Source organism: Syngnathus floridae, chromosome 1 (assembly GCF_059516105.1).
Source record: "Syngnathus floridae isolate MCC-2025c chromosome 1, RoL_Sflo_1.0, whole genome shotgun sequence".
Classification (NCBI taxonomy): domain Eukaryota; kingdom Metazoa; phylum Chordata; class Actinopteri; order Syngnathiformes; family Syngnathidae; genus Syngnathus; species Syngnathus floridae.
In genome coordinates, this window is record NC_142413.1 from 4,905,096 (window position 1) to 4,930,121 (window position 25,026).

General features: G+C 43.1%; 1 protein-coding gene across 2 annotated transcripts; it reads left to right on the plus strand.

The window, feature by feature from the left end:
* Positions 1-653: 653 nt before the first annotated feature.
* Positions 654-23,494, plus strand: LOC148403515 (uncharacterized). Of its 2 annotated transcripts, XM_088373477.1 has the most exons (13): positions 654-794; positions 1,297-1,387; positions 1,818-1,877; positions 1,964-19,962; positions 20,039-20,100; positions 20,169-20,356; positions 20,434-21,566; positions 21,643-21,704; positions 21,773-21,960; positions 22,038-22,189; positions 22,467-22,528; positions 22,665-22,813; positions 22,901-23,494. In XM_088373477.1, the coding sequence occupies exons 3-13, from the start codon at positions 1,835-1,837 to the stop codon at positions 22,987-22,989; spliced, it is 20,127 nt and encodes a 6,708-aa protein (XP_088229603.1). In that variant the 5' UTR covers positions 654-794; positions 1,297-1,387; positions 1,818-1,834; the 3' UTR covers positions 22,990-23,494. The 2 variants fall into 2 exon arrangements, with proteins under 2 accessions (XP_088229603.1, XP_088229596.1); XM_088373470.1 differs by lacking the exon at positions 1,297-1,387 and having other exon boundaries at positions 662-794.
* The last annotated feature ends 1,532 nt before the right edge of the window (positions 23,495-25,026 follow it).

Sequence of the window (25,026 nt, forward strand, 5' to 3'; positions counted from 1 at the left end):
AAAACTATGTTGAGAAAACATTGATCAATAATCAACAAAAAATTAAAGAAATCTATTGGTAAAATAGGGCAGCTCGGTGGAGCATGTCCGCCTCACAGTTAGGAGGGTGCGGGTTCGATTCCACCTCCGGCCCTCCCTGTGTGGAGTTTGCATGTTCTTCCCGGGCCCGCGTGGGTTTTCTCCGGGCACTCCGGTTTCCTCCCAGATTCCAAACACATGCTTGGTAGGCCGATTGAAGACTCCAAATTGTCCCTAGGTGTGAGTGCGGATGGTTGTCTGTCTCTGTGTGCCCTGCGATTGGCTGGCAACCGGTTCAGGGTGTCCCCTGCCTACTGCCCGATGACGGCTGGGATAGTCTCCAGTATGCCCGCGACCCCCGTGGGGACTAAGCGATTCAGAAAATGGATGGATGGATAGTGGTAAAATATTATTAAGCATTAAATATTGCCATTAAAAAAATATTTCCAAATATGTTCCCATGAAATAACAAAGACGTGCATCCGTCAGCTCCTTCCTTTAAGAAAAACAACTGAATAGGTAGATAAGACAAATGGAATGCTCAAACTTGTTTTTTGAAGGAACCTGTTTTTTTTTTTTTTATTTCTTTTGACATACTTTGATGCCACGAAATCTGGCAAAAATGTTGACTGGTGTCACTCCTCTTTCACTTTCCTCCCCATATATATATCCACATTAGGACTGAGCAACCCAGCAGGGAGGACAAACCCACACACAAACATCTGTTTTGTAATTATGCAGGTATCAAAATTTTAAAACACAACAAAAGGCAACAGGTAGGTGTTTTTTATGTTTCAAGATTTTATAATAGATCTTTCTTTATTTTGTAAAAGTGGTAAAAATTAGTAACATTCAAAAACACTTTTATATGAAATATTTTATTAATATCTAAATTATATAAGATATAATCATTTTGTAATATTTTTTATTGTTTTTAAGTGGTATTTTGAAATTTTGGCATGTAGGTAAGGGAATTTGTTACTGCATTTTTATCAAATGTAAAATAATATTTTATAACAACATTTGTATAAAATGTAATTCTTTTAAAACCACAATTAATTTGATATTTATTAGGATTTGTCAATCTGCATGGTGGGTATTGTTAGATTATTTTAGAGATTATTGAAACACTAAGGTGTTGAAATTTGTTTTGCTCTTGTTCACAATGCAATCACTGCTAATCGTTGAACAAATTAGCCATTTTTGGGGTCTCCTGAAAAGTGATGATTTTGGAGGTATGAGGAATTCGCCTGACACCTGTAATTTTATACATACTAGGGATTGGATTCGCTCTTATAATCACCATTCGTCACTCGTGGAAAAGTCAACAAACAACTTCCAAGTGGATTCGTCATTTGCAGGGTTTGGGGTACGTATTACCCCCAAAATACATAAAGATTGCCCTAAATAGCAATTGCAGAAGACTTAAATAGTGCTTTAGCAACACCAGGGGTTTCCTCAAGCAGACAAATAGCTTATTGTTAGCTCTAACTACAGGCTGTTGTATTATACTTTTAAGCCTCGGCGAATATATAAACTGGAAGTGCTGTGAATGGTTTTTGTTTTTCTTTGGTTTGAGTAGCCCTGTGATTGGGGGCCACTGCTATAAAGCATATTTACATGAATCCTCATTTTTTGTAAAAAAAAAAAAAAAAATCATCATGATATTGTTCAACGGGAAAACGATAACATTCTCAGTCATTTATACCAAATAGAACTGGAACTATGTATAGAATTGTTACTCGTCCGCAACTGCAATAAGTGCCTGACTTAATATAGTAAGTGTTTACATTTTGCAGGTTCTAGGAGAGAAACAATGAGTGCTGCGCCATGGTTATCAGTTTTGCTCCTGTTTCATGGTAAGTATGCCATGGTATGAAGAAAATTACTGATCACTTTATAACTACTACTACTAATCTTTCTAATATTCCCATCTTCACTCAAGTCGTGACAACTACAACTGGAGAGGCTACGACAATGCTACCGACAAATGTAGTGGTAACAACTGATGGTGCAATAACCACAGGAGTTTCAACTGCAACTGCAGAAACAACAACTGAAATCGAAACAACAACCGGAGCAGTGACAACAACTGTTGGTACAACAACTACTGGAGACACAAATACAGGAATACCAACAACTGTGGGTGCAACAACTATTGGAGAGTTAACTACAACTGGAGACGCAACAACCGGAACACCAACAGCTGAAGTGGAAACAACAACCAGAGTAGCGACGACAACTGACGATGCAACAACCACTGGTGTTTCAACTGCAAGTGAAGAAACAACAACTGGAAGTGAAGAAACAACAATCGGAATAGTGACACCAACTATAGTAGAGACAACAACCGAAGCAGTGACAACAACTGTTGGTGCAAAAACTACTGGAGAGTTAACTACAACTGGAGACGCAACAACTGGAACACCAACAGCTGAAGTGGTGACAACAACCAGAGTAGCGACGAGCACTGACAATGCAACAACCACTGGTGTTTCAACTGCAAGTGGAGAAACAACCACTGGAAGTGAAGAAACAGGAATAGCAACAACAACTATAGTAGAGACGACAGCCGGAGCAGCGACAACAACTGATGGTGCAACAACTACTGGAGTTTCAACTACAACTGAAGAAGCCACAACCGGAACACCAACGGCTGAAGTGGAGACGACAACCGCAGTAAAAACAACTGGTGGTGCAACAACTACTGGAGTTTTAACTACAACTGGAATACTTACAACAACTGAAGTGGAGACAACAACCGGAATAGCGGTAACAACTGATGGTGCAACAACCACAGGAGTTTCAACTGCAACTGGAGAAACAACAACTGAAATCGAAACAACAACCGGAGCAGTGACAACAACTGTTGGTACAACAACTACTGGAGAGTTAACTACAACTGGAGACACAACAACAGGAATACCAACAACTGTTGGTGCCACAACTACTGGAGAGTTAACTACAACTGGAGACGCAACAACCGGAAATCCAACAGCTGAAGTGGAAACAACAACCAGTGTAGCGACGACAACTGACGATATAACAACCACTGATGTTTCAACTGCAAGTGATGAAACAACAACTGGAAGTGAAGAAACAACAATCGGAATAGTGACACCAACTATAGTAGAGACAACAACCGAAGCAGTGACAACAACTGTTGGTGCAACAACTACTGGAGAGTTAACTACAACTGGAGACGCAACAACTGGAACACCTACAGCTGAATTTGAGACAACAACCAGAGTAGTGACGACAACTGACGATGCAACAACCACTGGTGTTTCAACTGCAAGTGAAGAAACAACAACTGGAAGCGAAGAAACAACAATCGGAATAGTGACACCAACTATAGTAGAGACAACAACCGAAGCAGTGACAACAACTGTTGGTGCAACAACTACTGGAGAGTTAACTACAACTGGAGACGAAACAACTGGAACACCGACAGCTGAAGTGGAGACAACAACCAGAGTAGCGACGACAACTGACGATGCAACAACCACTGGTGTTTCAACTGCAAGTGGAGAAACAACCACTGGAAGTGAAGAAACAGGAATAGCAACAACAACTATAGTAGAGACGACAGCCGGAGCAGCGACAACAACTGATGGTGCAACAACTACTGGAGTTTCAACTACAACTGAAGAAGCCACAACCGGAACACCAACGGCTGAAGTGGAGACGACAACCGCAGTAAAAACAACTGGTGGTGCAACAACTACTGGAGTTTTAACTACAACTGGAATAATTACAACAACTGAAATGGAGACAACAACCGGAATAGCGGTAACAACTGATGGTGCAACAACCACAGGAGTTTCAACTGCAACTGGAGAAACAACAACTGAAATCAAAACAACAACCGGAGCAGTGACAACAACTGTTGGTACAACAACTACTGGAGAGTTAACTACAACTGGAGACACAACAACAGGAATACCAACAACTGTTGGTGCCACAACTACTGGAGAGTTAACTACAACTGGAGACGCAACAACCGGAAATCCAACAGCTGAAGTGGAAACAACAACCAGTGTAGCGACGACAACTGACGATATAACAACCACTGATGTTTCAACTGCAAGTGATGAAACAACAACTGGAAGTGAAGAAACAACAATCGGAATAGTGACACCAACTATAGTAGAGACAACAACCGAAGCAGTGACAACAACTGTTGGTGCAACAACTACTGGAGAGTTAACTACAACTGGAGACGCAACAACTGGAACACCTACAGCTGAATTTGAGACAACAACCAGAGTAGTGACGACAACTGACGATGCAACAACCACTGGTGTTTCAACTGCAAGTGAAGAAACAACAACTGGAAGCGAAGCAACAACAATCGGAATAGTGACACCAACTATAGTAGAGACAACAACCGAAGCAGTGACAACAACTGTTGGTGCAACAACTACTGGAGAGTTAACTACAACTGGAGACGCAACAACTGGAACACCAACAGCTGAAGTGGAGACAACAACCAGAGTAGCGACGTCAACTGACGATGCAACAACCACTGGTGTTTCAACTGCAAGTGGAGAAACAACCACTGGAAGTGAAGAAACAGGAATAGCAACAACAACTATAGTAGAGACGACAGCCGGAGCAGCGACAACAACTGATGGTGCAACAACTACTGGAGTTTCAACTACAACTGAAGAAGCCACAACCGGAACACCAACGGCTGAAGTGGAGACGACAACCGCAGTAAAAACAACTGGTGGTGCAACAACTACTGGAGTTTTAACTACAACTGGAATACTTACAACAACTGAAGTGGAGACAACAACCGGAATAGCGGTAACAACTGATGGTGCAACAACCACAGGAGTTTCAACTGCAACTGGAGAAACAACAACTGAAATCGAAACAACAACCGGAGCAGTGACAACAACTGTTGGTACAACAACTACTGGAGAGTTAACTACAACTGGAGACACAACAACAGGAATACCAACAACTGTTGGTGCCACAACTACTGGAGAGTTAACTACAACTGGAGACGCAACAACCGGAAATCCAACAGCTGAAGTGGAAACAACAACCAGTGTAGCGACGACAACTGACGACATAACAACCACTGATGTTTCAACTGCAAGTGATGAAACAACAACTGGAAGTGAAGAAACAACAATCGGAATAGTGACACCAACTATAGTAGAGACAACAACCGAAGCAGTGACAACAACTGTTGGTGCAACAACTACTGGAGAGTTAACTACAACTGGAGACGCAACAACTGGAACACCTACAGCTGAATTTGAGACAACAACCAGAGTAGTGACGACAACTGACGATGCAACAACCACTGGTGTTTCAACTGCAAGTGAAGAAACAACAACTGGAAGCGAAGAAACAACAATCGGAATAGTGACACCAACTATAGTAGAGACAACAACCGAAGCAGTGACAACAACTGTTGGTGCAACAACTACTGGAGAGTTAACTACAACTGGAGACGCAACAACTGGAACACCAACAGCTGAAGTGGAGACAACAACCAGAGTAGCGATGACAACTGACGATGCAACAACCACTGGTGTTTCAACTGCAAGTGGAGAAACAACCACTGGAAGTGAAGAAACAGGAATAGCAACAACAACTATAGTAGAGACGACAGCCGGAGCAGCGACAACAACTGATGGTGCAACAACTACTGGAGTTTCAACTACAACTGAAGAAGCCACAACCGGAACACCAACGGCTGAAGTGGAGACGACAACCGCAGTAAAAACAACTGGTGGTGCAACAACTACTGGAGTTTTAACTACAACTGGAATACTTACAACAACTGAAGTGGAGACAACAACCGGAATAGCGGTAACAACTGATGGTGCAACAACCACAGGAGTTTCAACTGCAACTGGAGAAACAACAACTGAAATCGAAACAACAACCGGAGCAGTGACAACAACTGTTGGTACAACAACTACTGGAGAGTTAACTACAACTGGAGACACAACAACAGGAATACCAACAACTGTTGGTGCCACAACTACTGGAGAGTTAACTACAACTGGAGACGCAACAACCGGAAATCCAACAGCTGAAGTGGAAACAACAACCAGTGTAGCGACGACAACTGACGACATAACAACCACTGATGTTTCAACTGCAAGTGATGAAACAACAACTGGAAGTGAAGAAACAACAATCGGAATAGTGACACCAACTATAGTAGAGACAACAACCGAAGCAGTGACAACAACTGTTGGTGCAACAACTACTGGAGAGTTAACTACAACTGGAGACGCAACAACTGGAACACCTACAGCTGAATTTGAGACAACAACCAGAGTAGTGACGACAACTGACGATGCAACAACCACTGGTGTTTCAACTGCAAGTGAAGAAACAACAACTGGAAGCGAAGAAACAACAATCGGAATAGTGACACCAACTATAGTAGAGACAACAACCGAAGCAGTGACAACAACTGTTGGTGCAACAACTACTGGAGAGTTAACTACAACTGGAGACGCAACAACTGGAACACCAACAGCTGAAGTGGAGACAACAACCAGAGTAGCGACGTCAACTGACGATGCAACAACCACTGGTGTTTCAACTGCAAGTGGAGAAACAACCACTGGAAGTGAAGAAACAGGAATAGCAACAACAACTATAGTAGAGACGACAGCCGGAGCAGCGACAACAACTGATGGTGCAACAACTACTGGAGTTTCAACTACAACTGAAGAAGCCACAACCGGAACACCAACGGCTGAAGTGGAGACGACAACCGCAGTAAAAACAACTGGTGGTGCAACAACTACTGGAGTTTTAACTACAACTGGAATACTTACAACAACTGAAGTGGAGACAACAACCGGAATAGCGGTAACAACTGATGGTGCAACAACCACAGGAGTTTCAACTGCAACTGGAGAAACAACAACTGAAATCGAAACAACAACCGGAGCAGTGACAACAACTGTTGGTACAACAACTACTGGAGAGTTAACTACAACTGGAGACACAACAACAGGAATACCAACAACTGTTGGTGCCACAACTACTGGAGAGTTAACTACAACTGGAGACGCAACAACCGGAAATCCAACAGCTGAAGTGGAAACAACAACCAGTGTAGCGACGACAACTGACGACATAACAACCACTGATGTTTCAACTGCAAGTGATGAAACAACAACTGGAAGTGAAGAAACAACAATCGGAATAGTGACACCAACTATAGTAGAGACAACAACCGAAGCAGTGACAACAACTGTTGGTGCAACAACTACTGGAGAGTTAACTACAACTGGAGACGCAACAACTGGAACACCTACAGCTGAATTTGAGACAACAACCAGAGTAGTGACGACAACTGACGATGCAACAACCACTGGTGTTTCAACTGCAAGTGAAGAAACAACAACTGGAAGCGAAGAAACAACAATCGGAATAGTGACACCAACTATAGTAGAGACAACAACCGAAGCAGTGACAACAACTGTTGGTGCAACAACTACTGGAGAGTTAACTACAACTGGAGACGCAACAACTGGAACACCAACAGCTGAAGTGGAGACAACAACCAGAGTAGCGATGACAACTGACGATGCAACAACCACTGGTGTTTCAACTGCAAGTGGAGAAACAACCACTGGAAGTGAAGAAACAGGAATAGCAACAACAACTATAGTAGAGACGACAGCCGGAGCAGCGACAACAACTGATGGTGCAACAACTACTGGAGTTTCAACTACAACTGAAGAAGCCACAACCGGAACACCAACGGCTGAAGTGGAGACGACAACCGCAGTAAAAACAACTGGTGGTGCAACAACTACTGGAGTTTTAACTACAACTGGAATACTTACAACAACTGAAGTGGAGACAACAACCGGAATAGCGGTAACAACTGATGGTGCAACAACCACAGGAGTTTCAACTGCAACTGGAGAAACAACAACTGAAATCGAAACAACAACCGGAGCAGTGACAACAACTGTTGGTACAACAACTACTGGAGAGTTAACTACAACTGGAGACACAACAACAGGAATACCAACAACTGTTGGTGCCACAACTACTGGAGAGTTAACTACAACTGGAGACGCAACAACCGGAAATCCAACAGCTGAAGTGGAAACAACAACCAGTGTAGCGACGACAACTGACGACATAACAACCACTGATGTTTCAACTGCAAGTGATGAAACAACAACTGGAAGTGAAGAAACAACAATCGGAATAGTGACACCAACTATAGTAGAGACAACAACCGAAGCAGTGACAACAACTGTTGGTGCAACAACTACTGGAGAGTTAACTACAACTGGAGACGCAACAACTGGAACACCTACAGCTGAATTTGAGACAACAACCAGAGTAGTGACGACAACTGACGATGCAACAACCACTGGTGTTTCAACTGCAAGTGAAGAAACAACAACTGGAAGCGAAGAAACAACAATCGGAATAGTGACACCAACTATAGTAGAGACAACAACCGAAGCAGTGACAACAACTGTTGGTGCAACAACTACTGGAGAGTTAACTACAACTGGAGACGCAACAACTGGAACACCAACAGCTGAAGTGGAGACAACAACCAGAGTAGCGACGACAACTGACGATGCAACAACCACTGGTGTTTCAACTGCAAGTGGAGAAACAACCACTGGAAGTGAAGAAACAGGAATAGCAACAACAACTATAGTAGAGACGACAGCCGGAGCAGCGACAACAACTGATGGTGCAACAACTACTGGAGTTTCAACTACAACTGAAGAAGCCACAACCGGAACACCAACGGCTGAAGTGGAGACGACAACCGCAGTAAAAACAACTGGTGGTGCAACAACTACTGGAGTTTTAACTACAACTGGAATAATTACAACAACTGAAATGGAGACAACAACCGGAATAGCGGTAACAACTGATGGTGCAACAACCACAGGAGTTTCAACTGCAACTGGAGAAACAACAACTGAAATCGAAACAACAACCGGAGCAGTGACAACAACTGTTGGTACAACAACTACTGGAGAGTTAACTACAACTGGAGACACAACAACAGGAATACCAACAACTGTTGGTGCCACAACTACTGGAGAGTTAACTACAACTGGAGACGCAACAACCGGAAATCCAACAGCTGAAGTGGAAACAACAACCAGTGTAGCGACGACAACTGACGATATAACAACCACTGATGTTTCAACTGCAAGTGATGAAACAACAACTGGAAGTGAAGAAACAACAATCGGAATAGTGACACCAACTATAGTAGAGACAACAACCGAAGCAGTGACAACAACTGTTGGTGCAACAACTACTGGAGAGTTAACTACAACTGGAGACGCAACAACTGGAACACCTACAGCTGAATTTGAGACAACAACCAGAGTAGTGACGACAACTGACGATGCAACAACCACTGGTGTTTCAACTGCAAGTGAAGAAACAACAACTGGAAGCGAAGAAACAACAATCGGAATAGTGACACCAACTATAGTAGAGACAACAACCGAAGCAGTGACAACAACTGTTGGTGCAACAACTACTGGAGAGTTAACTACAACTGGAGACGAAACAACTGGAACACCAACAGCTGAAGTGGAGACAACAACCAGAGTAGCGACGACAACTGACGATGCAACAACCACTGGTGTTTCAACTGCAAGTGGAGAAACAACCACTGGAAGTGAAGAAACAGGAATAGCAACAACAACTATAGTAGAGACGACAGCCGGAGCAGCGACAACAACTGATGGTGCAACAACTACTGGAGTTTCAACTACAACTGAAGAAGCCACAACCGGAACACCAACGGCTGAAGTGGAGACGACAACCGCAGTAAAAACAACTGGTGGTGCAACAACTACTGGAGTTTTAACTACAACTGGAATAATTACAACAACTGAAATGGAGACAACAACCGGAATAGCGGTAACAACTGATGGTGCAACAACCACAGGAGTTTCAACTGCAACTGGAGAAACAACAACTGAAATCGAAACAACAACCGGAGCAGTGACAACAACTGTTGGTACAACAACTACTGGAGAGTTAACTACAACTGGAGACACAACAACAGGAATACCAACAACTGTTGGTGCCACAACTACTGGAGAGTTAACTACAACTGGAGACGCAACAACCGGAAATCCAACAGCTGAAGTGGAAACAACAACCAGTGTAGCGACGACAACTGACGATATAACAACCACTGATGTTTCAACTGCAAGTGATGAAACAACAACTGGAAGTGAAGAAACAACAATCGGAATAGTGACACCAACTATAGTAGAGACAACAACCGAAGCAGTGACAACAACTGTTGGTGCAACAACTACTGGAGAGTTAACTACAACTGGAGACGCAACAACTGGAACACCTACAGCTGAATTTGAGACAACAACCAGAGTAGTGACGACAACTGACGATGCAACAACCACTGGTGTTTCAACTGCAAGTGAAGAAACAACAACTGGAAGCGAAGAAACAACAATCGGAATAGTGACACCAACTATAGTAGAGACAACAACCGAAGCAGTGACAACAACTGTTGGTGCAACAACTACTGGAGAGTTAACTACAACTGGAGACGAAACAACTGGAACACCGACAGCTGAAGTGGAGACAACAACCAGAGTAGCGACGACAACTGACGATGCAACAACCACTGGTGTTTCAACTGCAAGTGGAGAAACAACCACTGGAAGTGAAGAAACAGGAATAGCAACAACAACTATAGTAGAGACGACAGCCGGAGCAGCGACAACAACTGATGGTGCAACAACTACTGGAGTTTCAACTACAACTGAAGAAGCCACAACCGGAACACCAACGGCTGAAGTGGAGACGACAACCGCAGTAAAAACAACTGGTGGTGCAACAACTACTGGAGTTTTAACTACAACTGGAATAATTACAACAACTGAAATGGAGACAACAACCGGAATAGCGGTAACAACTGATGGTGCAACAACCACAGGAGTTTCAACTGCAACTGGAGAAACAACAACTGAAATCGAAACAACAACTGGAGCAGTGACAACAACTGTTGGTACAACAACTACTGGAGAGTTAACTACAACTGGAGACACAACAACAGGAATACCAACAACTGTTGGTGCCACAACTACTGGAGAGTTAACTACAACTGGAGACGCAACAACCGGAAATCCAACAGCTGAAGTGGAAACAACAACCAGTGTAGCGACGACAACTGACGATATAACAACCACTGATGTTTCAACTGCAAGTGATGAAACAACAACTGGAAGTGAAGAAACAACAATCGGAATAGTGACACCAACTATAGTAGAGACAACAACCGAAGCAGTGACAACAACTGTTGGTGCAACAACTACTGGAGAGTTAACTACAACTGGAGACGCAACAACTGGAACACCTACAGCTGAATTTGAGACAACAACCAGAGTAGTGACGACAACTGACGATGCAACAACCACTGGTGTTTCAACTGCAAGTGAAGAAACAACAACTGGAAGCGAAGCAACAACAATCGGAATAGTGACACCAACTATAGTAGAGACAACAACCGAAGCAGTGACAACAACTGTTGGTGCAACAACTACTGGAGAGTTAACTACAACTGGAGACGCAACAACTGGAACACCAACAGCTGAAGTGGAGACAACAACCAGAGTAGCGACGTCAACTGACGATGCAACAACCACTGGTGTTTCAACTGCAAGTGGAGAAACAACCACTGGAAGTGAAGAAACAGGAATAGCAACAACAACTATAGTAGAGACGACAGCCGGAGCAGCGACAACAACTGATGGTGCAACAACTACTGGAGTTTCAACTACAACTGAAGAAGCCACAACCGGAACACCAACGGCTGATGTGGAGACGACAACCGCAGTAAAAACAACTGGTGGTGCAACAAATACTGGAGTTTTAACTACAACTGGAATACTTACAACAACTGAAGTGGAGACAACAACCGGAATAGCGGTAACAACTGATGGTGCAACAACCACAGGAGTTTCAACTGCAACTGGAGAAACAACAACTGAAATCGAAACAACAACCGGAGCAGTGACAACAACTGTTGGTACAACAACTACTGGAGAGTTAACTACAACTGGAGACACAACAACAGGAATACCAACAACTGTTGGTGCCACAACTACTGGAGAGTTAACTACAACTGGAGACGCAACAACCGGAAATCCAACAGCTGAAGTGGAAACAACAACCAGTGTAGCGACGACAACTGACGATATAACAACCACTGATGTTTCAACTGCAAGTGATGAAACAACAACTGGAAGTGAAGAAACAACAATCGGAATAGTGACACCAACTATAGTAGAGACAACAACCGAAGCAGTGACAACAACTGTTGGTGCAACAACTACTGGAGAGTTAACTACAACTGGAGACGCAACAACTGGAACACCTACAGCTGAATTTGAGACAACAACCAGAGTAGTGACGACAACTGACGATGCAACAACCACTGGTGTTTCAACTGCAAGTGAAGAAACAACAACTGGAAGCGAAGAAACAACAATCGGAATAGTGACACCAACTATAGTAGAGACAACAACCGAAGCAGTGACAACAACTGTTGGTGCAACAACTACTGGAGAGTTAACTACAACTGGAGACGCAACAACTGGAACACCAACAGCTGAAGTGGAGACAACAACCAGAGTAGCGATGACAACTGACGATGCAACAACCACTGGTGTTTCAACTGCAAGTGGAGAAACAACCACTGGAAGTGAAGAAACAGGAATAGCAACAACAACTATAGTAGAGACGACAGCCGGAGCAGCGACAACAACTGATGGTGCAACAACTACTGGAGTTTCAACTACAACTGAAGAAGCCACAACCGGAACACCAACGGCTGAAGTGGAGACGACAACCGCAGTAAAAACAACTGGTGGTGCAACAACTACTGGAGTTTTAACTACAACTGGAATACTTACAACAACTGAAGTGGAGACAACAACCGGAATAGCGGTAACAACTGATGGTGCAACAACCACAGGAGTTTCAACTGCAACTGGAGAAACAACAACTGAAATCGAAACAACAACCGGAGCAGTGACAACAACTGTTGGTACAACAACTACTGGAGAGTTAACTACAACTGGAGACACAACAACAGGAATACCAACAACTGTTGGTGCCACAACTACTGGAGAGTTAACTACAACTGGAGACGCAACAACCGGAAATCCAACAGCTGAAGTGGAAACAACAACCAGTGTAGCGACGACAACTGACGACATAACAACCACTGATGTTTCAACTGCAAGTGATGAAACAACAACTGGAAGTGAAGAAACAACAATCGGAATAGTGACACCAACTATAGTAGAGACAACAACCGAAGCAGTGACAACAACTGTTGGTGCAACAACTACTGGAGAGTTAACTACAACTGGAGACGCAACAACTGGAACACCTACAGCTGAATTTGAGACAACAACCAGAGTAGTGACGACAACTGACGATGCAACAACCACTGGTGTTTCAACTGCAAGTGAAGAAACAACAACTGGAAGCGAAGAAACAACAATCGGAATAGTGACACCAACTATAGTAGAGACAACAACCGAAGCAGTGACAACAACTGTTGGTGCAACAACTACTGGAGAGTTAACTACAACTGGAGACGCAACAACTGGAACACCAACAGCTGAAGTGGAGACAACAACCAGAGTAGCGACGACAACTGACGATGCAACAACCACTGGTGTTTCAACTGCAAGTGGAGAAACAACCACTGGAAGTGAAGAAACAGGAATAGCAACAACAACTATAGTAGAGACGACAGCCGGAGCAGCGACAACAACTGATGGTGCAACAACTACTGGAGTTTCAACTACAACTGAAGAAGCCACAACCGGAACACCAACGGCTGAAGTGGAGACGACAACCGCAGTAAAAACAACTGGTGGTGCAACAACTACTGGAGTTTTAACTACAACTGGAATAATTACAACAACTGAAATGGAGACAACAACCGGAATAGCGGTAACAACTGATGGTGCAACAACCACAGGAGTTTCAACTGCAACTGGAGAAACAACAACTGAAATCGAAACAACAACCGGAGCAGTGACAACAACTGTTGGTACAACAACTACTGGAGAGTTAACTACAACTGGAGACACAACAACAGGAATACCAACAACTGTTGGTGCCACAACTACTGGAGAGTTAACTACAACTGGAGACGCAACAACCGGAAATCCAACAGCTGAAGTGGAAACAACAACCAGTGTAGCGACGACAACTGACGATATAACAACCACTGATGTTTCAACTGCAAGTGATGAAACAACAACTGGAAGTGAAGAAACAACAATCGGAATAGTGACACCAACTATAGTAGAGACAACAACCGAAGCAGTGACAACAACTGTTGGTGCAACAACTACTGGAGAGTTAACTACAACTGGAGACGCAACAACTGGAACACCTACAGCTGAATTTGAGACAACAACCAGAGTAGTGACGACAACTGACGATGCAACAACCACTGGTGTTTCAACTGCAAGTGAAGAAACAACAACTGGAAGCGAAGAAACAACAATCGGAATAGTGACACCAACTATAGTAGAGACAACAACCGAAGCAGTGACAACAACTGTTGGTGCAACAACTACTGGAGAGTTAACTACAACTGGAGACGAAACAACTGGAACACCGACAGCTGAAGTGGAGACAACAACCAGAGTAGCGACGACAACTGACGATGCAACAACCACTGGTGTTTCAACTGCAAGTGGAGAAACAACCACTGGAAGTGAAGAAACAGGAATAGCAACAACAACTATAGTAGAGACGACAGCCGGAGCAGCGACAACAACTGATGGTGCAACAACTACTGGAGTTTCAACTACAACTGAAGAAGCCACAACCGGAACACCAACGGCTGAAGTGGAGACGACAACCGCAGTAAAAACAACTGGTGGTGCAACAACTACTGGAGTTTTAACTACAACTGGAATAATTACAACAACTGAAATGGAGACAACAACCGGAATAGCGGTAACAACTGATGGTGCAACAACCACAGGAGTTTCAACTGCAACTGGAGAAACAACAACTGAAATCGAAACAACAACTGGAGCAGTGACAACAACTGTTGGTACAACAACTACTGGAGAGTTAACTACAACTGGAGACACAACAACAGGAATACCAACAACTGTTGGTGCCACAACTACTGGAGAGTTAACTACAACTGGAGACGCAACAACCGGAAATCCAACAGCTGAAGTGGAAACAACAACCAGTGTAGCGACGACAACTGACGATATAACAACCACTGATGTTTCAACTGCAAGTGATGAAACAACAACTGGAAGTGAAGAAACAACAATCGGAATAGTGACACCAACTATAGTAGAGACAACAACCGAAGCAGTGACAACAACTGTTGGTGCAACAACTACTGGAGAGTTAACTACAACTGGAGACGCAACAACTGGAACACCTACAGCTGAATTTGAGACAACAACCAGAGTAGTGACGACAACTGACGATGCAACAACCACTGGTGTTTCAACTGCAAGTGAAGAAACAACAACTGGAAGCGAAGCAACAACAATCGGAATAGTGACACCAACTATAGTAGAGACAACAACCGAAGCAGTGACAACAACTGTTGGTGCAACAACTACTGGAGAGTTAACTACAACTGGAGACGCAACAACTGGAACACCAACAGCTGAAGTGGAGACAACAACCAGAGTAGCGACGTCAACTGACGATGCAACAACCACTGGTGTTTCAACTGCAAGTGGAGAAACAACCACTGGAAGTGAAGAAACAGGAATAGCAACAACAACTATAGTAGAGACGACAGCCGGAGCAGCGACAACAACTGATGGTGCAACAACTACTGGAGTTTCAACTACAACTGAAGAAGCCACAACCGGAACACCAACGGCTGATGTGGAGACGACAACCGCAGTAAAAACAACTGGTGGTGCAACAAATACTGGAGTTTTAACTACAACTGGAATACTTACAACAACTGAAGTGGAGACAACAACCGGAATAGCGGTAACAACTGATGGTGCAACAACCACAGGAGTTTCAACTGCAACTGGAGAAACAACAACTGAAATCGAAACAACAACCGGAGCAGTGACAACAACTGTTGGTACAACAACTACTGGAGAGTTAACTACAACTGGAGACACAACAACAGGAATACCAACAACTGTTGGTGCCACAACTACTGGAGAGTTAACTACAACTGGAGACGCAACAACCGGAAATCCAACAGCTGAAGTGGAAACAACAACCAGTGTAGCGACGACAACTGACGATATAACAACCACTGATGTTTCAACTGCAAGTGATGAAACAACAACTGGAAGTGAAGAAACAACAATCGGAATAGTGACACCAACTATAGTAGAGACAACAACCGAAGCAGTGACAACAACTGTTGGTGCAACAACTACTGGAGAGTTAACTACAACTGGAGACGCAACAACTGGAACACCTACAGCTGAATTTGAGACAACAACCAGAGTAGTGACGACAACTGACGATGCAACAACCACTGGTGTTTCAACTGCAAGTGAAGAAACAACAACTGGAAGCGAAGAAACAACAATCGGAATAGTGACACCAACTATAGTAGAGACAACAACCGAAGCAGTGACAACAACTGTTGGTGCAACAACTACTGGAGAGTTAACTACAACTGGAGACGCAACAACTGGAACACCAACAGCTGAAGTGGAGACAACAACCAGAGTAGCGATGACAACTGACGATGCAACAACCACTGGTGTTTCAACTGCAAGTGGAGAAACAACCACTGGAAGTGAAGAAACAGGAATAGCAACAACAACTATAGTAGAGACGACAGCCGGAGCAGCGACAACAACTGATGGTGCAACAACTACTGGAGTTTCAACTACAACTGAAGAAGCCACAACCGGAACACCAACGGCTGAAGTGGAGACGACAACCGCAGTAAAAACAACTGGTGGTGCAACAACTACTGGAGTTTTAACTACAACTGGAATAATTACAACAACTGAAATGGAGACAACAACCGGAATAGCGGTAACAACTGATGGTGCAACAACCACAGGAGTTTCAACTGCAACTGGAGAAACAACAACTGAAATCGAAACAACAACCGGAGCAGTGACAACAACTGTTGGTACAACAACTACTGGAGAGTTAACTACAACTGGAGACACAACAACAGGAATACCAACAACTGTTGGTGCCACAACTACTGGAGAGTTAACTACAACTGGAGACGCAACAACCGGAAATCCAACAGCTGAAGTGGAAACAACAACCAGTGTAGCGACGACAACTGACGATATAACAACCACTGATGTTTCAACTGCAAGTGATGAAACAACAACTGGAAGTGAAGAAACAACAATCGGAATAGTGACACCAACTATAGTAGAGACAACAACCGAAGCAGTGACAACAACTGTTGGTGCAACAACTACTGGAGAGTTAACTACAACTGGAGACGCAACAACTGGAACACCTACAGCTGAATTTGAGACAACAACCAGAGTAGTGACGACAACTGACGATGCAACAACCACTGGTGTTTCAACTGCAAGTGAAGAAACAACAACTGGAAGCGAAGAAACAACAATCGGAATAGTGACACCAACTATAGTAGAGACAACAACCGAAGCAGTGACAACAACTGTTGGTGCAACAACTACTGGAGAGTTAACTACAACTGGAGACGAAACAACTGGAACACCAACAGCTGAAGTGGAGACAACAACCAGAGTAGCGACGACAACTGACGATGCAACAACCACTGGTGTTTCAACTGCAAGTGGAGAAACAACCACTGGAAGTGAAGAAACAGGAATAGCAACAACAACTATAGTAGAGACGACAGCCGGAGCAGCGACAACAACTGATGGTGCAACAACTACTGGAGTTTCAACTACAACTGAAGAAGCCACAACCGGAACACCAACGGCTGAAGTGGAGACGACAACTGCAGTAAAAACAACTGGTGGTGCAACAACTACTGGAGTTTTAACTACAACTGGAATAATTACAACAACTGAAATGGAGACAACAACCGGAATAGCGGTAACAACTGATGGTGCAACAACCACAGGAGTTTCAACTGCAACTGGAGAAACAACAACTGAAATCGAAACAACAACCGGAGCAGTGACAACAACTGTTGGTACAACAACTACTGGAGAGTTAACTACAACTGGAGACACAACAACAGGAATACCAACAACTGTTGGTGCCACAACTACTGGAGAGTTAACTACAACTGGAGACGCAACAACCGGAAATCCAACAGCTGAAGTGGAAACAACAACCAGTGTAGCGACGACAACTGACGATATAACAACCACTGATGTTTCAACTGCAAGTGATGAAACAACAACTGGAAGTGAAGAAACAACAATCGGAATAGTGACACCAACTATAGTAGAGACAACAACCGAAGCAGTGACAACAACTGTTGGTGCAACAACTACTGGAGAGTTAACTACAACTGGAGACGCAACAACTGGAACACCTACAGCTGAATTTGAGACAACAACCAGAGTAGTGACGACAACTGACGATGCAACAACCACTGGTGTTTCAACTGCAAGTGAAGAAACAACAACTGGAAGCGAAGAAACAACAATCGGAATAGTGACACCAACTATAGTAGAGACAACAACCGAAGCAGTGACAACAACTGTTGGTGCAACAACTACTGGAGAGTTAACTACAACTGGAGACGCAACAACTGGAACACCAACAGCTGAAGTGGAGACAACAACCAGAGTAGCGACGACAACTGACGATGCAACAACCACTGGTGTTTCAACTGCAAGTGGAGAAACAACCACTGGAAGTGAAGAAACAGGAATAGCAACAACAACTATAGTAGAGACGACAACCGGAACAGCGACAACAACTGTTGGTGCAACAACTACAAGAGAGGTAACTACAACTGGAGACGCAACAACTGGAACACCAACAGCTGAAGTGGAGACAACAACCAGAGTAGCGACGACAACTGACGATGCAACAACCACTGGTGTTTCAACTGCAAGTGGAGAAACAACCACTGGAAGTGAAGAAACAGGAATAGCAACAACAACTATAGTAGAGACGACAACCGGAACAGCGACAACAACTGATGGTGCAACAACTACTGGAGTTTTAACTACAACTGAAGAAGCAACAACCGGAACACCAACGGCTGAAGTGGAGACGACAACCGCAGTAAAAACAACTGGTGGTGCTACAACTACTGGAGTTTTAACTACAACTGGAATACTGACAACAACTGAAGTGGAGACAACAACCGGAATAGCGGTAACAACTGATGGTGCAACAACCACAGGAGTTTCAACTGCAACTGGAGAAACAACAACTGAAATCGAAACAACAACCCGAGCAGTGACAACAACTGTTGGTACAACAACTACTGGAGAGTTAACTACAACTGGAGACACAACAACAGGAATACCAACAACTGTTGGTGCAACAACTACTAGAGAGTTAACTTCAACTGGAGACGCAACAACCGGAACACCAACAGCTGAAGTGGAAACAACAACCAGAGTAGCGACGACAACGGACGATGCAACAACCACTGGTGTTTCAACTGCAAGTGAAGAAACAACAACTGGAAGTGAAGAGACAACAATCGGAATAGTGACACCAACTATAGTAGAAACGACAACCGAAGCAGTGACAACAACTGTTGGTGCAACAACTACAAGAGAGTTAACTACAACTGGAGACGCAACAACCGGAACACCAACAGCTGAAGTGGAAACAACAACCAGAGCAACAACAACGACCACAACCCGTCCACCGCCTCCGGTTGTTATTACCGTTGTTGTCAGGGTTGTTGCAGTACTGTTTGTACCATATGTACCAGAATTGGCTAACCCCGAGAGTCCACAATTCATTGCGCTTGCTCAACAAGTCTTTGAAGTGGTGAGTACAATGTTGGTTTGGTGTTTAGTTGTTGGGCATCGCAGAAGCTACAGTAACATTTGCATTCTCACCACAGTACGACGTTATATACAGAAGGAGGTACACAACCTACAACAACTGTGTTGTTAGAGGCTTCAGGTAATGTCACTTCTGAATTGATGCAAATGTCGTCACATAACAATGTCAATAACACATTGCTAACACAGGCCCGCCGTGGCCCGGGTCCGGATGGAAAACACTGAGGCGGACGTGGCCATCGAGTTCAACACTAACAGCCTAACAGATGAAGCAATTCCCAGCGAAGACGCCGTGGTCGAAACGTTGCAAGAGGCCATAGCCGACCCCAACAACAATATCACCTTGGCCTTTGATGAGCAGTCCATACAACTTCTTGGTAATAGCTATCGCCCATCCAGTCCAGATCCACTCCTGGATTCGTCCGCTTAATGTTCTGCGACTGTTATTTTACAGTCACAACCACTGTCGCACCGACGACAACTACCGTCGAGGCGCTCACGACGCGACGGGTGACCTTCCGATCGGCGGGAGAGCGCTTCACCACGGACTTGACAACAACTGATGGTGCAACAACTACTGGAGTTTTAACTACAACTGAAGAGGCAACAACAAGAACACCAACGGCTGAAGTGGAGACGACAACCGCAGTAAAAACAACTGGTGGTGCAACAACTACTGGAGTTTTAACTACAACTGGAATACTGACAACAACTGAAGTGGAGACATCAACCGGAATAGCGGTAATAACTGATGGTGCAACAACCACTGGAGTTTCAACTGCAACTGGAGAAACAAACACTGAAATCGAAACAACAACTGGAACAGCGCCAACAACCATTGAAGAGACAACAACCGGAGCCGTGACAACAACTGTTGGTGCAACAACTACTGGAGAGTTAACTACAACTGGAGACACAACAACGGGAATACCAATAACTGTTGGTGCAACAACTACTGGAGAGTTAACTACAACTGGAGACGCAACAACTGGAACACCAACAGCTGAATTTGAGACAACAACCAGAGTAGTGACGACAACTGATGATGCAACAACCACTGGTGTTTCAACTGCAAGTGAAGAAACAACAACTGGAAGCGAAGAAACAACAATCGGAATAGTGACACCGACTATAGTAGAGACAACAACCGAAGCAGTGACAACAACTGTTGGTGCAACAACTACTGGAGAGGTAACTACAACTGAAGACGCAACAATGGGAATACCAACAGCTGAAGTGGAGACAACAACCGGAGTAGCGACAACAACTGATGGTGCCACAACCACTGGAGTTTCAACTGCAAGTGAAGGAACAACAACTAGAATAAAAATGACAACCGCACTCGCAACAACTAGTAGACACACAGTAGCAACAACAACCAAAGGTGCAACAACTCGTGCGATAACCAAAACCACTCTATCTACCACAACCAGAGCAACAACAACGACCACAACCCGTCCACCGCCTCCGGTTGTTATTACCGTTGTTGTCAGGGTTGTTGCAGTACTGTTTGTACCATATGTACCACAATTGGCTAACCCCGAGAGTCCACAATTCATTGCGCTTGCTCAAGAAGTCTTTTTAGTGGTGAGTACAATGTTGGTTTGGTGTTTAGTTGTTGGGCATCACAGAAGCGACAGTAACATTTGCATTCTCACCACAGTACGACTTTGTATACAGAAGGAGGTACCCAACCTACAGCAACTGTGTCGTTAGAGGCTTCAGGTAATGTCACCTCTGAATTGATGCAAATGTCGTCACATAACAATGTCAATAACACATTGCTAACACAGGCCCGCCGTGGCCCGGTTCCGGATGGAAAACACTGAGGCGGACGTGGCCATCGAGTTCAACAATAACAGCCTAACAGATGAAGCAATTCCCAGCGAAGACGCCGTGGTCGAAACGTTACAAGAGGCCATAGCCGACCCCAACAACAATTTCACCGTGGCCTTTGATGAGCAGTCCATACAAGTTCTTGGTAATAGCTATCACCCATCCAATCCGGATCCACTCCTGGATGCATCCGCTTAATGTTCTGCGACTGTTATTTTACAGTCACAACCACTGTCGCACCGACGACAACTACCGTCGAGGCGCTCACGACGCGACGGGTGACCTTCCGATCGGCGGGAGAGCGGTTCACCACGGACTTGTTGGATTCATCTACAGCAGCATTTTTCATTCGAGCATTTGTTATCAAAACAACGGTAAACACCTGAGCTAACTCACTCATATATAAAAACATTTAATACAAATAAAAAAAATAACCAATAGATAAAAATTATGACATTTTTCTAGTGAAATGACTTGACCAGCGTAATTACATTGCAACTTGTAACAAATAAAAAATGGTCTTTCTTGTAAATGACAACATTTACCTCACATAACTTCATCGGTATTTGACTTTTAAATGTACAAAATGTTAAGAATGCCAACATTTTTCTTGTAGGTTGACATCTGTACCTCTTGTTTGTTTTTCCACAGCTTGAACCACCGTACCAATTGAAATTCAGTTCATTCCGAACCCTGGACGTGGTTTCATTCAGGTTGGTTATTGCTTAAGGTGTTCATGGCATTAATCATAATTAAGGATGAGCTAGTAGCAGATACAATTTTAGGTATGGGTATCAAAAATAGAAATGATGAGAATATAAATACAAGTGTGTCTTTTCCGTTTGGCAGTAATGGCTCCATCATCAACAACATGAATATAATTTTTGAATCTGGCTCGGTGCCCGACAACAACGCCATCGCGAGCGTTCTGGTGGACGTCGCCGACAGTGTCACGGGCTTTGACATTGACACATCTTACATTTTTGTGGATGGCTCGCGTAAGTCATACATAAAGTGTACATGACCCGTTCTGGTTATGTACATAATAAATGACTTTTTATTTCTTGTTTTGTTTTCTCTTGCAGAAGTTTCACATGGATCGAACCACAAAGCAAATTTGATCAGCACCTCCTGCCTAGTGTTGTTGTCATGGTTACTGGCAAAGCAGCAATAATAATGGGAGTAAATGCCCTGATTTTAAATATTATTACTAACAATATCATGTGTGACAGTAATTTTAAATGTGTGAGATATTCCAATATAACACCAACAACTCATCATGTGGTTTTCCTACATTGACTTTTCAGACTAAATCAGAGTTGAGCCAACCTTTACAACTTATTACATGAAAAGAAGTCCTGAGTCTCATAAAATAAGCCATTATTTTCTGAAAACTTCAACAAAATTTATCATAAAGATACATTTTTGTACAATGAGTGTTTATCACTGGCTAAAACCGCTCTTATCTATTTCCACCCTGAAGTACAATCAACCTTGCATACTTGTAATTCGGTTTCCACGGATTCGCATATTCAGATTCTTTTCCCACATTTTCCCCCAGCAATTTTTAAATATTTTCAGTTTTTCCGGGTTTTGCCCGATTTAGCACATTTTCATGGAAAACCTAAACAGGTTTATTTGCGTTTTTGCAAGAGCTCTTGATTAAAATTCAAATCCTTTTTTGGTTTGTTTCATTTCTGGGGGTGGTGGAATTAATCACGTGGGTCACTCAGAGTGGAGTCACGGATTGCTGCTTTCAATTGCTCATTCTTTGTATAAACAATATGGCATCAATTGTAGTACATGATTTCGTGGGAAAGGCTTTTTGGTCAATCGTGCTGGAGTGTTTTGATGACTGTAAGCGTAGGCAGGAAATGACTTCCCAGATGATCTCGGCGAAGGAATGAGCACTTGTTGCCTCGTGTGCTCTTCCTGTGACATTTACTTTTGTTTGACATTGTACAGACACGTTTGTCTGGATTTGGTCAAACTTTTGCAGCATATGAAGGAAGCCATCAGAGCGGGGGTTTGATCCGGCCTGTTGTGCAATTCTGAAACAAAATTCTTTTAGATTGAGACAAAAAAAATTGTGATTTCAAGAAAAAAAAAACTCAATTTGAAATTTTGAGGAAAGACATCTACATAATGGCTAAGTTGTTTTATTATAAGTTTAAATGATAATAAAAATGTAACAAAATAAGAATCCATAAAATTCCCTTTGATCAATGGCACATACAATTTTTAATGAGAAAATTGTCTAGTTTTGAGGGCATAATTACAAGAAAAAAAATCATGTGAGGTCAAAATATAAGAACAAATAACTGGCAAGTAATTTTGTGAGGAGGAAAATATATAATTAAAGATTATTCTTTTATTACATAAAATGTAATGAGAATAAAGTCATATTTTATTCTAAAAAAAATTGAATGTATTCACTGGCACCCACGTCACTTACCAAGCCAAGCCCCATCTTAGAACACTCACATAGTTTATATTGGTATTATTATGCATAAAGCTTACAAATATATACACACAGTAATTAATAAAACACAAACAGTATGCTTGCTACTTTGTTGATTCTCATCTATCAAGTCAAAGTTTTCAAAAGGGTTAAACCCTCATCAGCAATAAATTGACTCCTCGAATGGGGGGTCCCTGCAGATATAATGTCTCGGCCACCGCCACCCCCACCGATGCGATGATCCCACTTCCCCTCCCTCCAGGGACAGTGAGCCACCATCTGCCAGTAAGGGAACACCACTGGCGGGGGGAGGCGGCGGCACGTGTCCATCTGGAGGGACCAAAGTCAAACCAACGCAATCCATAAAAAGGTTGGAATCTGTAATACACGGGATAAAATGAAAACTACATTCTGTTAAAAATAATACAGAATCTTTTTAAACTTACGCTTAAATTAAAATTGTATCAAGAATATTCAAAATTCTGTGATTAACTCAAAACAAAACAAATTTAAAATTCTAATCAATCTTTTTGTTATTTTATTGGAATAAAGTCCTGTTTTTGTGTGAGAGAGAAAGTCTGAATGTGACAAGAAACAGAAACTGGGTCCACTAAATAATTTCCTATAAATGGTGTGGTGTTGTTTGATAAAAGTCAATATTTACTTTGAACCAATTAAAATTTCTGATATATAACAGGTCATCACATAAATCTGACATCACTGCACAGATATTTTTAGAACACTTTTTTT

What these genes read in the sequence shown, in the direction of transcription:
- LOC148403515 (XM_088373477.1), top strand. Translation starts at nt 1,835, where the DNA reads ATGAGTGCTGCGCCATGGTTATCAGTTTTGCTCCTGTTTCATG. An exon ending in CTCAACAAGTCTTTGAAGTG is followed by an intron (nt 19,963 to 20,038) that starts GTGAGTACAATG and finishes TTCTCACCACAG; the next exon opens with TACGACGTTATATACAGAAG. An exon ending in TGTGTCGTTAGAGGCTTCAG is followed by an intron (nt 21,705 to 21,772) that starts GTAATGTCACCT and finishes TTGCTAACACAG; the next exon opens with GCCCGCCGTGGCCCGGTTCC.